Source organism: Coregonus clupeaformis, chromosome 17, assembly GCF_020615455.1.
Source record: "Coregonus clupeaformis isolate EN_2021a chromosome 17, ASM2061545v1, whole genome shotgun sequence".
NCBI lineage: Eukaryota > Metazoa > Chordata > Actinopteri > Salmoniformes > Salmonidae > Coregonus > Coregonus clupeaformis.
In genome coordinates, this window is record NC_059208.1 from 56,568,010 (window position 1) to 56,589,568 (window position 21,559).

General features: G+C 46.7%; 1 protein-coding gene across 1 annotated transcript in view; it reads right to left on the bottom strand.

Annotated features, from left to right (window-relative positions):
• Positions 1 to 21,559, bottom strand: part of LOC121586782 (CUB and sushi domain-containing protein 3) — a 759,103-nt gene that overhangs the window by 87,140 nt on the left and 650,404 nt on the right. Inside the window, exons 54-56 of the mRNA XM_041903753.2 lie at positions 21,049 to 21,222; positions 15,209 to 15,394; positions 13,370 to 13,543 (exon numbers count right to left, since the gene is read on the bottom strand). Coding sequence (XP_041759687.2) covers positions 13,370 to 13,543; positions 15,209 to 15,394; positions 21,049 to 21,222 — 534 coding nt within the window. The remainder of the gene's footprint in view (positions 1 to 13,369; positions 13,544 to 15,208; positions 15,395 to 21,048; positions 21,223 to 21,559) is intronic.

The following is a 21,559-nucleotide window of genomic DNA, read 5'->3' on the forward strand; positions in this document are numbered from 1 at the left end:
ATGACAGTGTGTGGTGGCTTCTAGGTAACGTGTGTGTGTGTCTGTTTGTGTGCCAACTGCCAAGTGTTTGTGTGTGTATGTGTGTGCCAGGTGTGTATGAGAATGTGTGGATGTGTGTTTGTGACTTTATTTATGAGTAAAACATTTGTGTGTGTGTGTGTGTGTGTGTGTGTGCCCTTACAGAACCGTATGTGTGTGTGGATGCTCGGCGCATGCATGTGTCCCATGTTCCACCTCCTCTGTTATCCCCCTGGCAGCAAGCGTCCCCCAGTGTGGGGGGTTCAGGTTCCCAGGAGTGTGCTCCGTCAGGGAGAATGTGCTGACCAAGCTAGACTAGTGCTGTATTAGCTGTCTCATCTGAAGAGGCAGCGCTGAGACACAACATACCACCAGAGAGAGGGAGAGAGAGGGAGAGGGGAGAGAGGGAGAGAGAGGGAGAGGGGAGAGAGAGAGAGAGGGGAGAAAGAGGGAGAGGGGAGAGAAAGGGAGAGGGGAGAGAGAGGGAGAGGGGGAGAGAGAGGGAGAGGGAGAGAGAGAGAGAGAGAGAGAGGGAGAGGGGAGAGAGAGAGAGAGAGGGAGAGAGAGAGAGGGAGGAGAGGGTTGGCTGTCACACACAGTGATACACAGCCAAAGCTCTAGACAGCTAGCAGACAGCCACAAAGTCACCACCAACACAACCGCTCCCCACCCGTCCCCTCTACCTCACGTGTCTCACACAGAGTATGGACATGGACACATAGGGGAACGGAGAACAGAGGGAGGTCAAAAGTAATCTCCCTGGTGTTATGTCACAAAGGGCGTCTCAAAGGTGCCTGTGACTTTGTGTTCGTCACAGAACTGCCTGAGTGATCGCTAGTCTCAAACAGAGCGCTTGTACTGTAGTCTCTTCATAAGAAACTGTAGCTCTATGCTCGCCGGTACAGGGGAATGAAAAGCTCTCTAGAATGCTAACTGGTCTCTTCAAATAACTATGTTCTTCATGCTAAAAGAAAGCTTGGCCAGGCAATAAGACAGAGCCTGTACCCCATCCCCTTCCCGCAACATGATATCACTTTTTATTTAGCAGACGCTCTTATCAGGAGCGACTTACAGTTCTTGAGTGCATACATTATTATTATATATATATATTTTTCTATACTGGCCCCCCGTGGGAATCAAACCCACAACCCTGGCGTTGCAAGCGCCGTGCTCTACCAACTGAGCTACACGGGGCCCATCACCAATGTTTCACGGGCACCAAACGGCTCATAACCCCTCCCCACCACAGGATCTGAGTCCTAGAGCACTGGGTCCAGCCAACGCTTCAGCACCCCCGAGTAATTGGAGACACAGGGAGTACAGGTATTAACCTGGAGTGTCAATCAACCACTACATATACTAGACCAGCAGGCTGTCAAGGACCATGCTCACTGACTCAGTCACTATTGGACAGGATGCCTACCTATTGGACAGGGGGTCTAGCTAATTGGACAGGGGGTCTAGCTATTAGACAGGGGGTCAAGCTATTGGACAGGGGGTCTAGCTAATTGGACAAGGGGTCTAGCTAATTGGACAGGGGGTCTAGCTATTGGACAGGGGGTCTAGCTAATTGGACAGGAGGTCTAGCTATTGGACAGGGGGTCTAGCTATTGGACAGTGGGTCTAGCTAATTGGACAGGGGGTCTAGCTATTGGACAGGATGCCTAGCTATTGGACAGGGGGTCTAGCTATTAGACAGGGGGTCTAGCTAATTGTACAGGGGGTCTAGCTATTGGACAGGGGGTCTAGCTATTGGACAGGGGGTATAGCTAATTGGACAGGGGGTCTAGCTATTGGACAGGATGCCTAGCTATTGGACAGGGGGTCTAGCTATTAGACAGGGGGTCTAGCTAATTGGACAGGGGGTCTAGCTATTGGACAGGGGGTCTAGCTATTGGACAGGGGGTATAGCTAATTGGACAGGGGGTCTAGCTATTAGACAGGGGGTCTAGCTAATTGGACAGGAGGTCTAGCTATTGGACAGGGGGTCTAGTTAATTGGACAGGGGGTCTAGCTAATTGGACAGGGGGTCTAGCTAATTGGACAGGATGCCTAGCTATTGGACAGGGGGTCTAGCTATTGGACAGGATGCCTAGCTATTGGACAGGAGGTCTAGCTATTGGACAGGGGGTCTAGCTAATTGGACAGGGGGTCTAGCTATTGGACAGGATGCCAAGCTATTGGACAGGATACCTAGCTAATTGGACAGGGGGTCTAGCTATTGGACAGGATGCCTAGCTATTGGACAGGATACCTAGCTAATTGGACAGGGGGTCTAGCTAATTTGACAGTTGGTCTAGCTAATTAGACAGGGGGTCTAGCTAATTAGACAGGGGGTCTAGCTATTGGACAGGGGGTCAAGCTAATTGGACAGGGGGTCTTGCTAATTGGGCAGGGAATCTAGCTAATTGGACAGGGGGTCTAGCTAATTGGACAGGGGGTCTAGCTAATTGGACAGGGGTCTAGCTATTGGACAGGGGGTCTAGCTAATTGACAGGGGGTCTAGCTAATTGGACAGGGGGTCTAGCTAATTGGACAGGGGGTCTAGCTAATTGGACAGGGGGTCTAGCTAATTAGACAGGGGCTCTAGCTAATTAGACAGGGGGTCTAGCTAATTGGACAGAGGGTCTAGCTAATTGGACAGGGGGTCTAGCTAATTGACAGGGGCTCTAGCTAATTAGACAGGGGGTCTAGCTAATTGGACAGGGGGTCTAGCTAATTGGACAGGGGGTCTAGCTAATTAGACAGGGGGTCTAGCTAATTGACAGGGGTCTAGCTAATTAGACAGGGGGTCTAGCTAATTAGACAGGGGGTCTAGCTAATTGACAGGGGGTCTAGCTAATTGGACAGGGGGTCTAGCTATTGGACAGGGGGTCTAGCTAATTGGACAGGGGGTCTAGCTAATTAGACAGGGGGTCTAGCTAATTGGACAGAGGGTCTAGCTAATTGGACAGGGGGTCTAGCTAATTTACAGGGCGTCTAGCTATTGGACAGGGGGTCTAGCTATTGGACAGGGGGTCTAGCTATTGGACAGGGGGTCTAGCTATTGGACAGGGGGTCTAGCTAATTGGACAGGGGGTCTAGCTAATTGGACAGGGGTCTAGCTAATTGGACAGGGGGTCTAGCTAATTGGACAGGGGGTCTAGCTAATTGGACAGGGGGTCTAGCTAATTGGACAGGGGGTCTAGCTATTGGACAGGGGGTCTAGCTATTGGACAGGGGGTCTAGCTAATTAGACAGGTTGTCTAGCTAATTGGACAGGGGGTCTAGCTAATTGGACAGGGGGTCTAGCTAATTGGACAGGGGGTCTAGCTAATTGGACAGGGGGTCTAGCTAATTGGACAGGGTGTCTAGCTAATTGGACAGGGTGTCTAGCTAATTGGACAGGGTGTCTAGCTAATTAGACAGGGTGTCTAGCTAATTAGACAGGGGGTCTAGCTAATTGACAGGGGGTCTAGCTAATTAGACAGGGGGTCTAGCTATTGGACAGGGGATCTAGCTAATTGGACAGGGGGTCTAGCTAATTGGACAGGGGGTCTAGCTAATTAGACAGGGGGTCTAGCTAATTGACAGGGGGTCTAGCTATTAGACAGGGGGTCTAGCTAATTGGACAGGGGGTCTAGCTATTGGACAGGGGGTCTAGCTAATTGACAGGGGGTCTAGCTATTGGACAGGGGGTCTAGCTATTGGACAGGGGGTCTAGCTATTGGACAGGGGGTCTAACTATTGGACAGGGGGTCTAGCTAATTAGACAGGGGGTCTAGCTATTGGACAGGGGGTCTAGCTAATTGGACAGGGGGTCTAGCTAATTGGACAGGGGGTCTAGCTAATTAGACAGGGGGTCTAGCTAATTAGACAGGGGGTCTAGCTATTGGACAGGGCGTCTAGCTAATTGGACAGGGCGTCTAGCTAATTGACATGGGGTCTAGCTAATTAGACAGGGGGTCTAGCAATTGGACAGGGGGTCTAGCTAATTGGACAGGGGGTCTAGCTAATTGGACAGGGGGTCTAGCTAATTGGACAGGGGGTCTAGGTAATTAGACAGGGGGTCTAGCTATTGGACAGGGGGTCTAGCTAATTGGACAGGGGGTATACCTAATTGGACAGGGGGTCTAGCCATTAGACAGGGGGTCTAGCTAATTGGACAGGGGGTCTAGCTAATTGGACAGGGGGTCTAGCTAATTGGACAGGGGGTCTAGCTAATTGGACAGGGGGTCTAGCTAATTAGACAGGGGGTCTAGCTAATTAGACAGGGGGTCTAGCTAATTGGACAGAGGGTCTAGCTAATTGGACAGGGGGTCTAGCTAATTTACAGGGGGTCTAGCTAATTAGACAGGGGGTCTAGCTATTGGACAGGGGGTCTAGCTAATTGGACTGGGGGTCTAGCTAATTGGACAGGGGGTCTAGCTATTGGACAGGGGTCTAGCTATTGGACAGGGGGTCTAGCTAATTAGACAGGTTGCCTAGCTAATTGGACAGGGGGTCTAGCTAATTGGACAGGGGTCTAGCTAATTGGACAGGGGGTCTAGCTATTGGACAGGGGGTCTAGCTAATTAGACAGGTTGTCTAGCTAATTTGACAGGGGGTCTAGCTAATTGGACAGGGGGTCTAGCTAATTGGACAGGGGGTCTAGCTAATTGGACAGGGGGTCTAGCTAATTAGACAGGGGGTCTAGCTAATTGACAGGGGGTCTAGCTAATTAGACAGGGGGTCTAGCTAATTGGACAGGGGGTCTAGCTAATTGGACAGGGGGTCTAGCTAATTGGACAGGGGGTCTAGCTAATTGACAGGGGGTCTAGCTATTAGACAGGGGGTCTAGCTAATTGGACACGGGGTCTAGCTATTGGACAGGGGGTCTAGCTAATTGACAGGGGGTCTAGCTATTGGACAGGGGGTCTAGCTATTGGACAGGGGGTCTAGCTATTGGACAGGGGGTCTAGCTAATTAGACAGGGGGTCTAGCTAATTGACAGGGGGTCTAGCTAATTAGACAGGGGGTCTAGCTATTGGACAAGGGATCTAGCTAATTGGACAGGGGGTCTAGCTAATTGGACAGGGGGGTCTAGCTAATTAGACAGGGGGTCTAGCTAATTGACAGGGGGTCTAGCTATTAGACAGGGGGTCTAGCTAATTGGACAGGGGGTCTAGCTATTGGACAGGGGGTCTAGCTAATTGACAGGGGGGTCTAGCTATTGGACAGGGGGTCTAGCTATTGGACAGGGGGTCTAGCTATTGGACAGGGGGTCTAGCTAATTAGACAGGGGGTCTAGCTATTGGACAGGGGGTCTAGCTAATTGGACAGGGGTCTAGCTAATTGGACAGGGGGTCTAGCTAATTAGACAGGGGGTCTAGCTAATTAGACAGGGGGTCTAGCTATTGGACAGGGCGTCTAGCTAATTGGACAGGGCGTCTAGCTAATTGACATGGGGTCTAGCTAATTAGACAGGGGGTCTAGCAATTGGACAGGGGGTCTAGCTAATTGGACAGGGGGTCTAGCTAATTGGACAGGGGGTCTAGCTAATTGGACAGGGGGTCTAGGTAATTAGACAGGGGGTCTAGCTATTGGACAGGGGTCTAGCTAATTGGACAGGGGGTATACCTAATTGGACAGGGGGTCTAGCCATTAGACAGGGGGTCTAGCTAATTGGACAGGGGGTCTAGCTAATTGGACAGGGGGTCTAGCTAATTGGACAGGGGTCTAGCTAATTGGACAGGGGGGTCTAGCTAATTAGACAGGGGGTCTAGCTAATTAGACAGGGGGTCTAGCTAATTGGACAGAGGGTCTAGCTAATTGGACAGGGGGTCTAGCTAATTTACAGGGGGTCTAGCTAATTAGACAGGGGGTCTAGCTATTGGACAGGGGGGTCTAGCTAATTGGACAGGGGGTCTAGCTAATTGGACAGGGGTCTAGCTATTGGACAGGGGGTCTAGCTATTGGACAGGGGGGTCTAGCTAATTAGACAGGTTGCCTAGCTAATTGGACAGGGGGTCTAGCTAATTGGACAGGGGTCTAGCTAATTGGACAGGGGGTCTAGCTATTGGACAGGGGGTCTAGCTAATTAGACAGGTTGTCTAGCTAATTTGACAGGGGTCTAGCTAATTGGACAGGGGGTCTAGCTAATTGGACAGGGGGTCTAGCTAATTGGACAGGGGGTCTAGCTAATTAGACAGGGGGTCTAGCTAATTGACTGGGGGTCTAGCTAATTAGACAGGGGGTCTAGCTAATTGGACAGGGGGTCTAGCTAATTGGACAGGGGGTCTAGCTAATTGACAGGGGTCTAGCTATTAGACAGGGGGTCTAGCTAATTGGACACGGGGTCTAGCTATTGGACAGGGGGTCTAGCTAATTGACAGGGGGTCTAGCTATTGGACAGGGGGTCTAGCTATTGGACAGGGGGTCTAGCTATTGGACAGGGGGTCTAGCTATTGGACAGGGGGTCTAGCTAATTGACAGGGGGTCTAGCTAATTGGATCACTGAGTGCTTGGGATTGCAGGGAAGGGCTCTACTCGCATTGTCCACCGGTTAGGAGGAGTGATACGGTTAGGAGGAGTGATACGGTTAGGAGGAGTGATACGGTTAGGAGGAGTGATACGGTTAGGAGGAGTGATACGGTTGAATAAAAAGACATGTTTTTATTGTTACATACACCTGATAGGTGCAGTGAAATGTGTTGTTTTACAGGGTCAGTCATAAAAGTATGACGGCCCTGGAGCAAATAAGGGTTTAGTGCCTTGCTCAAGGACACATCGACAGGTTTTCAAGTTGTCAGCTCGGGTATTTGAACCAGCAACCTTTCAGTTACTGGGCCAAGGCTCTAATCACTAGGCTACCTGCCGCCGACTTGCTGTCACCCTGCAATCTCCCTGCTGCCAGTTTATCCATTGCCCACTGGTTAGGAGAAGGGATATGGTCTTGTGATAACAAGATCTTACGGTTTGACCACATTTGACCACATTATGGTTTGTCCACATTTCTCCAAACAAGGTGTTTTGGACAGCCTGGGTTGCACTGCTGCTGTCGCCGGTTCCTCCGAATGGTTAAGTTAATGGTTTAGGTTTGGGATTGGGTTCAAACAAAACAATAAAAAATGAGTTCCTATCACTGGGATTGAACACACATCCCTCGGAGCCGGAGCTCGTGGCTTACACCCTAGCAAAACACCAGCTTACTTGATGGTAATAGCACTCATCGTTGCCCCTAGTGGATGGTTTTGAAGGCATCTACTGATGTCCTGAGTACCTGGACGGACTTCGAAGTGGATCTTCTGCGACCTGGCTGTTGTGATGGTGGGGGCTAGAGCACTGTGACTTACTCCCTACCCTGGGAGGTACCCTGGCCCATCTATGGAGGAGGGCAGTTACATCAGAAACTATGGAAGCGGAGGGTGCTGTGGTGAGATCTAACAGCATAAGGGTTAGGGTTAGGGCCTAGCATTTCCTGCCGATGAACACACACACAGTCACACGCATGCACACACACACACACACACACTCACTCACACAAGTCCTCATTTGATCTACAGCTTTTCCCTAAAGAAGGCTTCTGTTGCTGGGGCTTAGAATCCTGCAGCTCACTAGAAGGCAAAACAAACTTGTAGGGCTCTGATTCAGAGCCAGGGGAATCCTAATGCTTCAGGGAAGTGAACAATATAATGTTTTAGAGAAAGAGAGAGACAGAGAGAGAGCGCGAGAGATTGAGACAGAGAGAGACAGAGAGAGAGAGACAGAGAGAGAGAGAGAGAGAGAGAGAGAGAGAGAGAGAGAGAGAGAGAGGAAGAGAGAGAGAGAGAGCGAGAGAGAAAGGGCGAGATTGAGAGAGACAGAGAGAGAGAGAGAGAGAGAGAGAGAGAGAGAGAGAGAGAGAGAGAGAGAGAGTGAGAGAGACAGAGAGACAGGGAGACAGAGAGACAGAGAGAGAGAGAGAGAGAGAGAGACAGAGAGACAGGGAGACAGAGAGAGAGAGAGAGAGAGAGAGAGAGAGAGAGAGAGAGAGAGAGAAATACTCCCATCTGCAACTCATGCCTTTCCATTTCTCTCTCCCTGGCTGTCTCTTTCTGGGTCAGCGCTCTCAGAAGGGAACAGGCAGCATACACTGTACAGAGGGGTTTGGGGAGGAGCTCTTTTATGGGTCACAGACAGTTAATGAAGGTTTAATGGATGAGCAGAGACCTAGAGCAGGTGAGTATATATGTGTGTGTGAAGGTGCTCTTTGTGCATCACTAAGTCTGCAGGAGTGCTAGTGTGCCGGCAAAATGAGACAAGTGGAGGAAGCATAGAGAGACCAGCAGCTGAGAGATACTGAGAGAGAACGCACACTGACACCCCAAATGATTAGCAAGCGTCATCTGTGTGCAAAACAGCTTGCGCCCAAAACAGAGAAACCCCCAAACACAGACAGACACGTCATTTAGCCTAATTAGAAGACTGAACACATGAAAAACTCAAGTCATCAGCACACTGCAGATAATCCTGCTAATTGTAGCTAAATAGGCTAATGACACTGTATTATGTTATTAAAATGTAACATAACAACATCCTGTCATATAAATGTTGATACTTTATAAATTAATTAATTTAAATTGATTTGATAGTGTCTCTCTGGAGAAAAGTACTAACAAAAACTAAATGAAGATAAATGGTATACTTTATCGCCATAAAATTGTTTTCTAGCATGGATCCTAAAAGTATTAACCATGATTTAGAGAGCCGTTGAGAGAGCTAGCATGGATCCTAAAAGTATTAACCATGATTTAGAGAGCCGTTGAGAAAGCTAGCATGGATCCTTAAAGGTATTAACCATGATTCAGAGAGCCGTTGAGAGAGCTAGCATGGATCCTAAAAGTATTAACCATGATTTAGAGAGCCATTGAGAGCTAGCATGGATCCTAAAAGTATTAACCATGATTTAGATAGCCGTTGAGAGAGCTAGCATGGATCCTAAAACTATTAACCATGATTCAGAGAGCCGTTGAGCGAGCTAGCATGGATCCTAAAAGTGTTAACCATGATTCAGAGAGCTGTTGAGAGAACTAGCATGGATCCTAAAAGTATTAACCATGATTCAGAGAGCCGTTGAGAGAACTAGCATGGATCCTAAAAGTATTAACCATGATTCAGAGAGCCGTTGAGAGAACTAGCATGGATCCTAAAAGTATTAACCATGATTTAGAGAGCCGTTGAGAGAGCTAGCATGGATCCTAAAAGCATTAACCATGATTTAGAGAGCCGTTGAGAAAGCTAGCATGGATCCTTAAAGGTATTAACCATGATTCAGAGAGCCGTTGAGAGAGCTAGCATGGATCCTAAAAGTATTAACCATGATTTAGATAGCCGTTGAGAGAGCTAGCATGGATCCTAAAACTATTAACCATGATTCAGAGAGCCGTTGAGCGAGCTAGCATGGATCCTAAAAGTGTTAACCATGATTCAGAGAGCTGTTGAGAGAACTAGCATGGATCCTAAAAGTATTAACCATGATTCAGAGAGCCGTTGAGAGAACTAGCATGGATCCTAAAAGTATTAACCATGATTCAGAGAGCCGTTGAGAGAGGGAGAAGTACGCAAATAAATCGGCTCTAGTTCGTACTTGGTGCAAAATAGTTATTTCTTCCTCCTACTCTCCCCTCTTCACCACAACTCTCTCTCTCACCCACATCTCCTCTGGGAGTGTCACTTTCGCTCTCTCTCTCCCTCTCCCCTCGCTCTCAATTTCAATTTAAGGGCTTTATTGGCATGGGAAACGTGTGTTAACATTGCCAAAGCAAGTGAAGTAGATAGTAAACAAAAGTGAAATAAACAATAAATATTAACAGTAAACATCACTGAAACATTTCAAATGTCTCTCTCTCCTCTCTCTCTCTCTCTCTCTCTCTCTCCTCCTAATGCGTTCACACAACTCCGGTAGAAGAGGTGAGACTGTCAGCTTGTGTTCTCATATCTCTCAGCAGCATAGTCAGCTTTAGGCCCACTTCCTACACTGCCAGACTTTTCACAGTACTCAATAACAAAAATATGTTGATTCAATATCCAATTGTAAGGCAACCAGCTGCAATAGGATCCTTTTGGATGTTGAATCAGCATTAGGGTTAGGCAGGGTGGTTCCCATATTGCTGAACTCTTCACACTATGATCAGTCCAGGTAGGACCAAGTAACAGGCTATGGCAGGGTGGGTTACAGGACAGGTAGGACCAAGTAACAGGCTATGGCAGGGTGGGTTACAGGACAGGTAGGACCAAGTAACAGGCTATGGCAGGGTGAGTTACAGGACAGGTAGGACCAAGTAACAGGCTATGGCAGGGGTGGGTTACAGGACAGGTAGGACCAAGTAACAGGCTATGGCAGGGTGGGTTACAGGACAGGTAGGACCAAGTAACAGGCTATGGCAGGGTGGGTTACAGGACAGGTAGGACCAAGTAACAGGCTATGGCAGGGTGAGTTACAGGACAGGTAGGACCAAGTAACAGGCTATGGCAGGGTGAGTTACAGGACAGGTAGGACCAAGTAACAGGCTATGGCAGGGTGGGTTACAGGACAGGTAGGACCAAGTAACAGGCTATGGCAGGGTGGGTTACAGGACAGGTAGGACCAAGTAACAGGCTATGGCAGGGTGAGTTACAGGACAGGTAGGACCAAGTAACAGGCTATGGCAGGGTGGGTTACAGGACAGGTAGGACCAAGTAACAGGCTATGGCAGGGTGAGTTACAGGACAGGTAGGACCAAGTAACAGGCTATGGCAGGGTGAGTTACAGGACAGGTAGGACCAAGTAACAGGCTATGGCAGGGTGGGTTACAGGACAGGTAGGACCAAGTAACAGGCTATGGCAGGGTGGGTTACAGGACAGGTAGGACCAAGTAACAGGCTATGGCAGGGTGGGTTACAGGACAGGTAGGACCAAGTAACAGGCTATGGCAGGGTGAGTTACAGGACAGGTAGGACCAAGTAACAGGCTATGGCAGGGTGGGTTACAGGACAGGTAGGACCAAGTAACAGGATATGGCAGGGTGAGTTACAGGACAGGTAGGACCAAGTAACAGGCTATGGCAGGGTGGGTTACAGGACAGGTAGGACCAAGTAACAGGCTATGGCAGGGTGGGTTACAGGACAGGTAGGACCAAGTAACAGGCTATGGCAGGGTGGGTTACAGGACAGGTAGGACCAAGTAACAGGCTATGGCAGGGTGGGTTACAGGACAGGTAGGACCAAGTAACAGGCTATGGCAGGGTGGGTTACAGGACAGGTAGGACCAAGTAACAGGCTATGGCAGGGTGGGTTACAGGACAGGTAGGACCAAGTAACAGGCTATGGCAGGGTGGGTTATTAAAGAACAGATAGGACCCACTAACAGGCTATGGCAGGGTGAGTTACAGGACAGGTAGGACCAAGTAACAGGCTATGGCAGGGTGGGTTACAGGACAGGTAGGACCAAGTAACAGGCTATGGCAGGGTGGGTTACAGGACAGGTAGGACCAAGTAACAGGCTATGGCAGGGTGGGTTACAGGACAGGTAGGACCAAGTAACAGGCTATGGCAGGGTGGGTTACAGGACAGGTAGGACCAAGTAACAGGCTATGGAAGGGTGGGTTACAGGACAGGTAGGACCAAGTAACAGGCTATGGCAGGGTGGGTTATTAAAGAACAGATAGGACCCACTAACAGGCTATGGCAGAGCAGGTTAAAAGACAGGTTAGACTCACTAACAGGGTGATGCAGGGGAGGTTTACACACTGCTAAACTCTTTAAACTACAGACAGTCTGTAACAGGGTGAGGGAGGGTGTGTACAAGCGCCAAAAGTCTTTAAGTAAAGAAAACTATGGAGGGAAGAGATGTACTACAGGGATAAGAAATCTTGTGCCAGTAATTTGCACTTCATGTGAAGTCCAATTCAAAACTCTTTTAGACTTCTTCACTCAAACACCATCTTATGTATTAAATGCATGTACCTGTGTCTCTCTCTATAGAAAGAGAGTATGTGAGAGAGAGAGAGAGAGAGAGAGAGAGAGAGAGAGAGAGAGAGAGAGAGAGAGAGAGAGAGAGAGAGAGAGAGAGAGAGAGAGAGAGAGAGAGAAAGATGAGGTTGAGATGATTCCTCTTCAGTCTGCCGTAGTGAAAAGTAGATAGCAATAAAGAGGAACAGCAAACACTAAGCACCAACCCAGTAGTTCCCACAGATCCATTACCGGGACTTATTGTCCCAGCTGCATCCCAAATGACACCCTATTCCCTATATAGTGCACTACTTTTGACCAAAGTCCAATGAGGTTCTGGTTAAAAGTAATGCTCTATACGGTGAATAGGGTGCCATTTGGAATGCAGGGCCCAACTTCTGCAAGAGAGGAAATACAGAGACCCTAATTATCCAGAGAATGACATCCGTCTCCGGCTGAAAAAATTACCTCAGCAACAAATGTATTTTCCCACCATCCCGACGGGGTCATTGTAATTTTTATTTAAATGTAGCCAGATATCTGATTTCCATCCAATCCACATTGTGCCACATTCTAATTTATTTAGCTAATTTACATATTGAGTGCAAGAAAGGGAAGAAGAAGAGGAGGAAGAAGGAAGGAAGGAAGGAAGGAAGGAAAGGAAGGAAGATAGGAAGGAAGGAAGGAAGGAAGGAAGGAAGGAAGGAAGGAAGGAAGGAAGGAAGGAAGGAAGGAAGGAAGGCGCAGTAACTATGTCTGTGTGTGTAGGAGAGAGAGAGAGAGCGAGAGAGAGACTGTGATGGAGAAAGAGAGAGAGATCGAGAGACTGTTGTGAAGAAAGGGGAGTTGTGACTGATCTATTCTAGCTGTAACGTCAGTGCCCAGGTACAGCGCCCACGCTAGGGTGAAGAGGGTAAACACTCCTGCCCACATGTTAGTCAATGCCTCTCGTTTCTTCTGTTGGAACCAATGTGTTGCTCCACCACCGCTTTCAAATTCTCCTCCACTATTAGCAGCTAGTTCTCTATTTTTCTGGTATATTTCAAAGTCCTCGATATGACCTTCTCTCTAGTTGTCTCTGTCTGTTTTAGCTCTTGCCAAAAGCTGATGAATATAGATTTGAACATTTGAGCTTAGTCACCGTGACAACCTTCCAATAGATCATAATGTAACGTTGCAGATGGCTTAGCCATTGTTGCCTTGGACAACATGAACCCCAACACACACACATATACCCCCCGCACCCATTCACCAACCCCCCAACCACACAGCTCCCCCCACCCCTGCACAAACCCCCCAACCACACAGCTCCCCCCACCCCCCCACCCCAGCACAAACCCCCTAACCACCCAACCACACACACACATAGCCAGCCCCCCCCACCCCCCAACCCCCTCACCCACTCACAAACCCCCTAAATCACCTGAGCAGAAAGGCATGGGTACACTCCAGTGACCGTTAAGCTGGCAGGTGCGTGCCGACTCGCCCTTTAGCTGTCGCCCCCCTACGCAGGTGTAGCGAACCGTGGAGCCGAAGGTGAACTTGTCCCCGCTCAGCTGGCCGTTGGGAGGGCATCCAGGGTGACCACAGTCCACCACTGGAGGAGAGAGACATACATAATGGATGCCATCAGCTCAGTGCTGACAGGTCTAATGAAGTGGAAGGTGCGGTCGTCAATCTCTAGAGGATTGAGGCCACACACTATGGGTGAATCCCAAATGGCACCCTATTCCATAGGGCTCTGGTCTAAAGTAGTGCACTATGTAGAGAATAGGGTGGCATTTGAGACGCTGTAATGTATGTTAGCAATAGAGATAGAACTAGATGCGTGAATATGGTGTAAACACTGTTCTGGCCTACGTCTCGATGAGGGAGGATACTGTATCATACAAACTACTTCACTACTTTAAAAACAACTTCAGAGAATACAAACTATGGACTAAATTTCCCAGACCCAGATTAAAAGTGCTTTATAGACCAGGACTAGGTTTAATCTGGGTCCAGGTACTGTCCAAAATGTCCCGTACCCCCCGCTCATAGAATAAGACCACTGTACTAGCCCCACCACAATACAAATACAGTACTAGCACTTAAACACATAATGGTAACGTTCCAAAGTAGACGGTACCGTCCTCATCCTTAGTAATACATCTCGATTCCTGTTTAACGTTGTAAATTATCAAGGCCAGAGTGTTAAAATAATCAACTTCTTTCTTCAAATATTCACCCCACAATGTGTTACAATCAGCAAGTTTACTTTAAACTTCATCCTTTTTTGTCTGCCACAGGCCTATAAAAAGTGAGCAGGTCCAGAATGAATGTGCTGAATCAACGGACAGGATGAGGTGTGTCTAAATGAGAAGAACATTTTGGACATGGCGTCCATGTTGCAGCGGGGTGGATCAAACAGGGAACAAGGCATGGAGGAGAAAAGAGCACATTCATTAATCCCGTCTAGGGTCTTCCCGTCCCTTTTAAAACACATCGCAACAGGAACACCAAACTGATTGGGCCAAAGTCGAGCTAACTTATGGATGGTCAGGTTTAAGATAAAACATTAGGCTACGCATCATGTTCACTAAGGTTGGGATTGGGTTCAAACTTCAAAGGAGAGCACTGATTGGAGCACACTACATGCCCCTCATCCAGTAGGAAGCTCAGGTTGTGTTTAGAACTCTGAGACAGCCAGTAGGAAGCCTTGAAGCCAAGTGTTTAGACATGCTGTGTTGCCATTACAGCAGATGCCTGGTGCAGCTTGTTTTGAGGAGAATGTTGCAGGTACACACCATAAAACAGAGGGATCAGCTGCCAATCTGGCATCCCTAATTAGTCTAATATCCACAGCGCTGTTTCACCTGTCCCTCAATTAGAACACTGATCTTAAGCTGCAGGGGGTCACAAAACTCATTCAGCCTCAATTAAAGGAATAATATGCTAATTAGCCACAAGTGTCAAGTTGCTAAATCGGCAGTCTCTTGCTAAGAGAGACAGTCCGTGAGACAGTGACAACAAATTATAGGAACAGATGACAGTAGATACATACCACCAATGTCCTTGAGCAGGTGCTGGATATTAAAATAAGTTCAGTGAATGGTAAAAATAGACTCTGCACACTGCAATCAGCGGTATGCTCCCAAAGTGCTTTATCGGTGACAATGTTTTCTACTGTCAAAACTTCTCCAATATACCACCACGTGAGTATAAGTTGCAGTGTGCAAATTGCTGAGTGTCTTTTGACAATATACAGTGACAGCAGACTCACCGATGCACTCCGGTAGAGGCTTGTCCCACTGTCCCGTGGGTTGACAGGTGAGAACGGGAGAACCGAATGGGTAGAAACCTGGGTTGCAGTCGTAGAACACCACGGTTCCAAAGGTGAAGTTGCCATGTTCTATCTTACTCTGTCTGATGGAGTTGGCTGGGATCCCAGGATCGGAGCAGTTGACCACTGAAGAGAGTGAAAAAGACAAGCATGTGTTATTTGGCAGAAACATGGAAGGGATAAATTCATTCCAACACTTAGGACACGCCTAACCCTCTCGCAGTCACTCATATAGGGCCAGATCAAATCAAATCAAATTGTATTTGTCACATGCGCCGAATCCAACAGTTGTAGACCTTACATTGAAATGCTTACTTACGAGCCCTAAACCAACAATGCAGTTTTAAGAAAAATAAGTGTTAAGTAAAAAATAGATAAGTAAAAAATAAAAAATAAAATAGAAAAATAACAAATAATTAAAAGACAGCAGTAAAATAACAGTAGCGAGGCTATATACAGGGGGTACCGGTACAGAGTCAATGTGCGGGGGCACAGGTTAGTCCAGGTCATAATGAGGCTATATACAGGGGGTACCGGTACAGAGTCAATGTGCAGGGACACAGGTTAGTCCAGGTCATAATGAGGCTATATACAGGGGGTACCGGTACAGAGTCAATGTGCGGGGGCACAGGTTAGTCCAGGTCATAATGAGGCTATATACAGGGGGTACCGGTACAGAGTCAATGTGCGGGGGCACAGGTTAGTCCAGGTCATAATGAGGCTATATACAGGGGGTACCGGTACAGAGTCAATGTGCGGGGGTACAGCTTAGTAGAGGTACTGACATGAAACTGCATTTCTCAGTCCATGAGTCACACTATTTTAAAGTTAAGTCAAATCAAATCAAGGGATTTTTTTTTTATTCCAAAAAGTAGTGCACTGGGAATGAGTAGGTGTGTCAAAAGTTTGGACACACCTACTCATTCAAGGGTTTTTCTTTATTTTTACTATTTTCTACACGGTAGAATAATAGTGAAGACATCAAAACTATTAAATAACACACATGGAATCATGTAGTAACCAAAAAAGTGTTAATCAAATCAAAATATATTTTAGATTTTAGATTCTTCAACATAGCCACTCTTTGCCTTGATGACAGCTTTGCACACTCTTGGCATTCTCTCAACCAGCTTCATGAGGTAGTCACCTGGAATGCATTTCAATTAACAGGTGTGCCCTCTTAAAAGTTAATTTGTGGAATTTCTTTCCTTCTTAATGCGTTTGAGCCAATCAGTTGTGTTGTGACAAGGTAGAGGGGGTATACAGAAGATAGTCCTATTTGGTAAAAGACCAAGTCCATATTATGGCAAGAACAGCTCAAATAAGCAAAGAGAAACGACAGTCCATTGTTACTTTAAGAGATGAAGGTCAGTCAGTTTCTTCAAGTGCAGTCGCAAAAAAACATCAAGCGCTATGATGAAACTGGCTCTCATGAGGACTGCCACAGGAATGGAAGACCCAGAGTTACCTCTGCTGCAGAGGATAAGTTCATTAGAGTTACCAGCCTCAGAAATTGCAGCCCAAATAAATGCTTCACAGAGTTCAAGTAACAGACACATCTCAATCTCAACATCAACTGTTTCAGAGGAGACTGTGTGAATCAGGCCTTCATGGTTGAATTAGTGTAACTCAATATTAGGAAGGTATTCTTAATGTTTTGTACACTCAGTGTATGTCCTCTACCATTAGCAGCTGTATTTTTAATTTCTAGGGTAAATGAGTTGAAATTATATAGACCGAGAACAGAACTACCACAATGTTCCTTTTGTACCTTCCGGAAGGGAGTAACTCAGTAAGAGCTCGTGAGACAATAGTCTCATCTCCATGTTTCTGGTTTGTAACGCTCGTTACATTCAACAAATGTACTAATCATTTCACGTTTGTGTCGATTTGAATAATTAATGCTATAGGTTCGACATTTAAGAAAATGAACCATGCGTCAACATTGCAATGTTGCGCAAACACAATATTTTGCCTTACAATATTAAATCGGACTAAAAATGGATCACATGATAGCTACATAATTTTCACATCTTACTTTTTAATGGGATGTTTTTCACCATTTTCAATGACTATTCATATTTAGCCTTACCAACACATGCGCTCCAGCTGTCCTAGTCATGCGTGCTCCTCGTGTCTTGATAGAATAAACGTTTTTATTGTCTTTACAAATGGCAAACTCATCATGCTTAGCACATTTCCATGGCATGACATAAGGTAATTGACCCCCAGAATCATACAGTGCCTTCGGAAAGCATTCAAACCCCTTGACTTTTTCCACATTTTGTTACATTACAGCCTAATTCTAAAAATCCTCAGCAATCTACACACAATACCCCATAATGACAAAGCGAAAACAGTTTTTTAGATTTTTTTTGTGCAAATGTATTAAAAATGCAAACCAGAAATACCTTATTTACATAAGTATTCAGACCCTTTGCTATGAGACTCGAAATTGAGCTCAGGTGCATCTTGTTTCCATTGATCATCCTTGAGATGTTTCTACAACTTGATTGGAGTCCACCTGTGGTAAATTCAATTGATTGGACATGATTTGGAAAGGCACACAACTGTCTATATAAGGTCCCACTGTTGACAGTGCATGTCAGAGCAAAAACCAAGCCATGAGGTCGAAGGAATTGTCAGTAGAGCTCCGAGACAGGATTGTGTCAAGGCACAGATCTGGGTAAGGGTACCAAAACATTTCTTCAGCATTAAAGGTCCCCAAGAACACAGTGGCCTCCATCATTCTTAAATGGAAGAAGTTTGGAACCACCAAGACTCTTCCTAGAGCTGGCTGCCCGGCCAAACTGAGCAATCAGGGGAGAAGGGCCTTGGTCAGGGAGGTGACCAAGCACCCGATGGTCACTCTGACAGAGCTCTAGAGTTCCTCTGTGGAGATGGGAGAAACTTCCAGAAGGACAACCATCTCTGAAGCACTTCACCAATCAGGCCTTTATGGTAGATTGGCCAGATGAAAGCCACCACTCAGTAAAAGGCACATGACAGCCCGCTTGGAGTTTGCGAAAAGGCACCTCAAGACTCTCAGACCATGAGAAACAAGATTCTCTGGTCTGATGAAACCAAGATTTAACTATTTGGCCTGAATGCCCAGCGTCATGTCTGGAGGAAACCTGGCACCATCCCTACGGTGAAGCATGGTGGTGGCAGGGACTGGGAGATTAGTCAGAATCGAGGCAAAGATGAACATAGCAAAGTACAGAGAGATCCTTGATGGAAACCTGCTCCAGAGCGCAAAGGACCTCAGACTGGTGCAACGGTTCAGCTTCCAACAGGACAACGACCCTAAGCACACAGCCAAGACAACACAGGAGTTGCTTTGGGACAAGTCTCTGAATGTCCTTGAGTGGCCCAGCAAGAGCACTGAGATGCAGTGCCTTGGACTGCTGCGCCACTTGGAAGCTTGTAGCGTCATACCCAAGAAGACTCAATGCTGTAATAGCTGCCAAAGGTGCTTCAACAAAGTACTGAGTAAAGGGTCTGTATACTTATTTAAATGTAATATTTCAGTTTTTTATTTGTAATACATTTGTGTAGATTGATTAGGGAAAAAACAATTAAATCACTGTATATATATATATACAGTGAGGAGAACAAGTATTTGATACACTGCCGATTTTTCAGGTTTTCCTACTTACAAAGCATGTAGAGGTCTGTAATTTTTATCATAGGTACACTTCAACTGTGAGAGACGGAATATAAAACAAAAATCCAGAATATCACATTGTATGATTTTTTAAGTAATGAATTTGCATTTTATTGCATGACATAAGTATTTGATCACCTACCAACCAGTAAGAATTCCGGCTCTCACAGACCTGTTAGTTTTTCTTTAAGAAGCCCTCCTGTTCTCCACTCATTACCTGTATTAACTGCACCTGTTTGAACTCGTTAACTGTATAAAAGACACCTGTCCACACACTCAATCAAACAGACTCCAACCTCTCCACAATGGCCAAGACCAGAGAGCTGTGTAAGGACATCAGGGATAAAATTGTAGACCTGCACAAGGCTGGGATGGGCTACAGGACAATAGGCAAGCAGCTTGGTGAGAAGGCAACAACTGTTGGCGCAATTATTAGAAAATGGAAGAAGTTCAAGATGACGGTCAATCACCCTCGGTCTGGGGCTCCATGCAAGATCTCACCTCGTGGAGTTGCAATGATCATGAGAACGGTGAGGAATCAGCCCAGAACTACACGGGAGGATCTTGTCAATGATCTCAAGGCAGCTGGGACCATAGTCACCAAGAAAACAATTGGTAACACATTACGCCGTGAAGGACTGAAATCCTGCAGCGCCCGCAAGGTCCCCCTGCTCAAGAAAGCACATATACAGGGCCGTCTGAAGTTTGCCAATGAACATCTGAATGATTCAGAGGAGAACTGGGTAAAAGTGTTGTGGTCAGATGAGACCAAAATTGAGCTCTTTGGCATCAACTCAACTCGCCGTGTTTGGAGGAGGAGGAATGCTGCCTATGACCCCAAGAACACCATCCCCACCGTCAAACATGGAGGTGGAAACATTATGCTTTGGGGGTGTTTTTCTGCTAAGGGGACAGGACAACTTCACTGCATCAAAGGGACGATGGACGGGGCCATGTACCGTCAAATCTTGGGTGAGAACCTCCATCCCTCGGCCAGGGCATTGAAAACGGGTAGTGCATGGATATTCCAGCATGACAATGACCCAAAACACACGGCCAAGGCAACAAAGGAGTGGCTCAAGAAGAAGCACATTAAGGTCCTGGAGTGGCCTAGCCAGTCTCCAGACCTTAATCCCATAGAAAATCTGTGGAGGGAGCTGAAGGTTCGAGTTGACAAACATCAGCCTCGAAACCTTAATGACTTGGAGAAGATCTGCAAAGAGGAGTGGGCCAAAATCCCTCCTGAGATGTGTGCAAACCTGGTGGCCAACTACAAGAAACATCTGACCTCTGTGATTGCCAACAAGGGTTTTGCCACCAAGTACTAAGTCATGTTTTGCAGAGGGGTCAAATACTTATTTCCCTCATTAAAATGCAAATAATAAATTTATAACATTTTTGACATGCGTTTTTCTGGATTTTATTGTTGTTATTCTGTCTCTCACTGTTCAAATAAACCTACCATTAAAATTATAGACTGATCATTTCTTTGTCAGTGGGCAAACGTACAAAATCAGCAAGGGATCAAATACTTTTTTCCCCTAACTGTAGGTGTGTTACTTTCGCCATGTGTTACTTTCGCCATGTGTTACTTTCGCCCTGGTTCTCCCCTACATGGCACAATGGCTTATTATGAATTCTAAGAACCTGAGACATTGATTCACTGGCATCAACAAAGGCCAACACAGTGTGGGCGTAATATTTACACTTGGCAGGGTAATATAACACAGCAAACACAACGTCACAAAATCAAATGAGTCTGGTTGAAATGCATCGCTGTAAACTAAGTCACATGCAAGGCAAGTGTCATGCACTGGGCAACGGATCAACACAACCATTCAAAAACCCTATACCGGTCAGTGAAACCACCACAACTCACCACAACCACATAACACACAGAAACACAGAGCAACCAAATGTCCCCATTCACCCAACACAGAGGCCATTGTCGTGCTGATTGATTACAATGCTGATTGGTTACAATCCCACTACAAGCCATGATGACCCCCTCCCTTCCTCCTTCCTCCCCATTTTACCCAGGGTGCACTGCAGTGGTCAGGCGGAACGAGCAAGCGTACTCCGTGTGAATAGAAGACTTAACTTTTTTCCCCACCTTTACACGTTGGTGGTGGCTGGCTCCACTGGCGCGTGGCCTGGCACTGGGCCCTCGAGGGCCCCTCCATCACGTAGCCCGTGTTGCAGGAGAAGCTCACCACGTCGTTCAGGTTGAAGCCGTTACCGATGGTCCGCCCGTAGATGGGGCTTCCTGGGTGTCCACAGCTGATTGCTGGGGGGAGATAGAGAAATTGACATTGAGATTCCATTTTTAATTCATACCGTATGTAATGTACCGTATAAAAGTAGGGGTAACATTGAAATTCCATATTGATTCATATGTAATGGATAACTTTTGAGAGAATGCCAAGAGTGTGCAAAGCTGTCATCAAGGCAAAGGGTGGCTATTTGAAAGATCTCAGATATAAAATATATTTTGATTTGTTTAACAGCTTTTTGGTTACTACATGATTCCATATGTGTTATTTCATAGTTTTGATGTCTTCACTATTATTCTACAATGTAGAAAATAGTAGAAATAAAGAAAAACAATTGAATGAGTAGGTGTG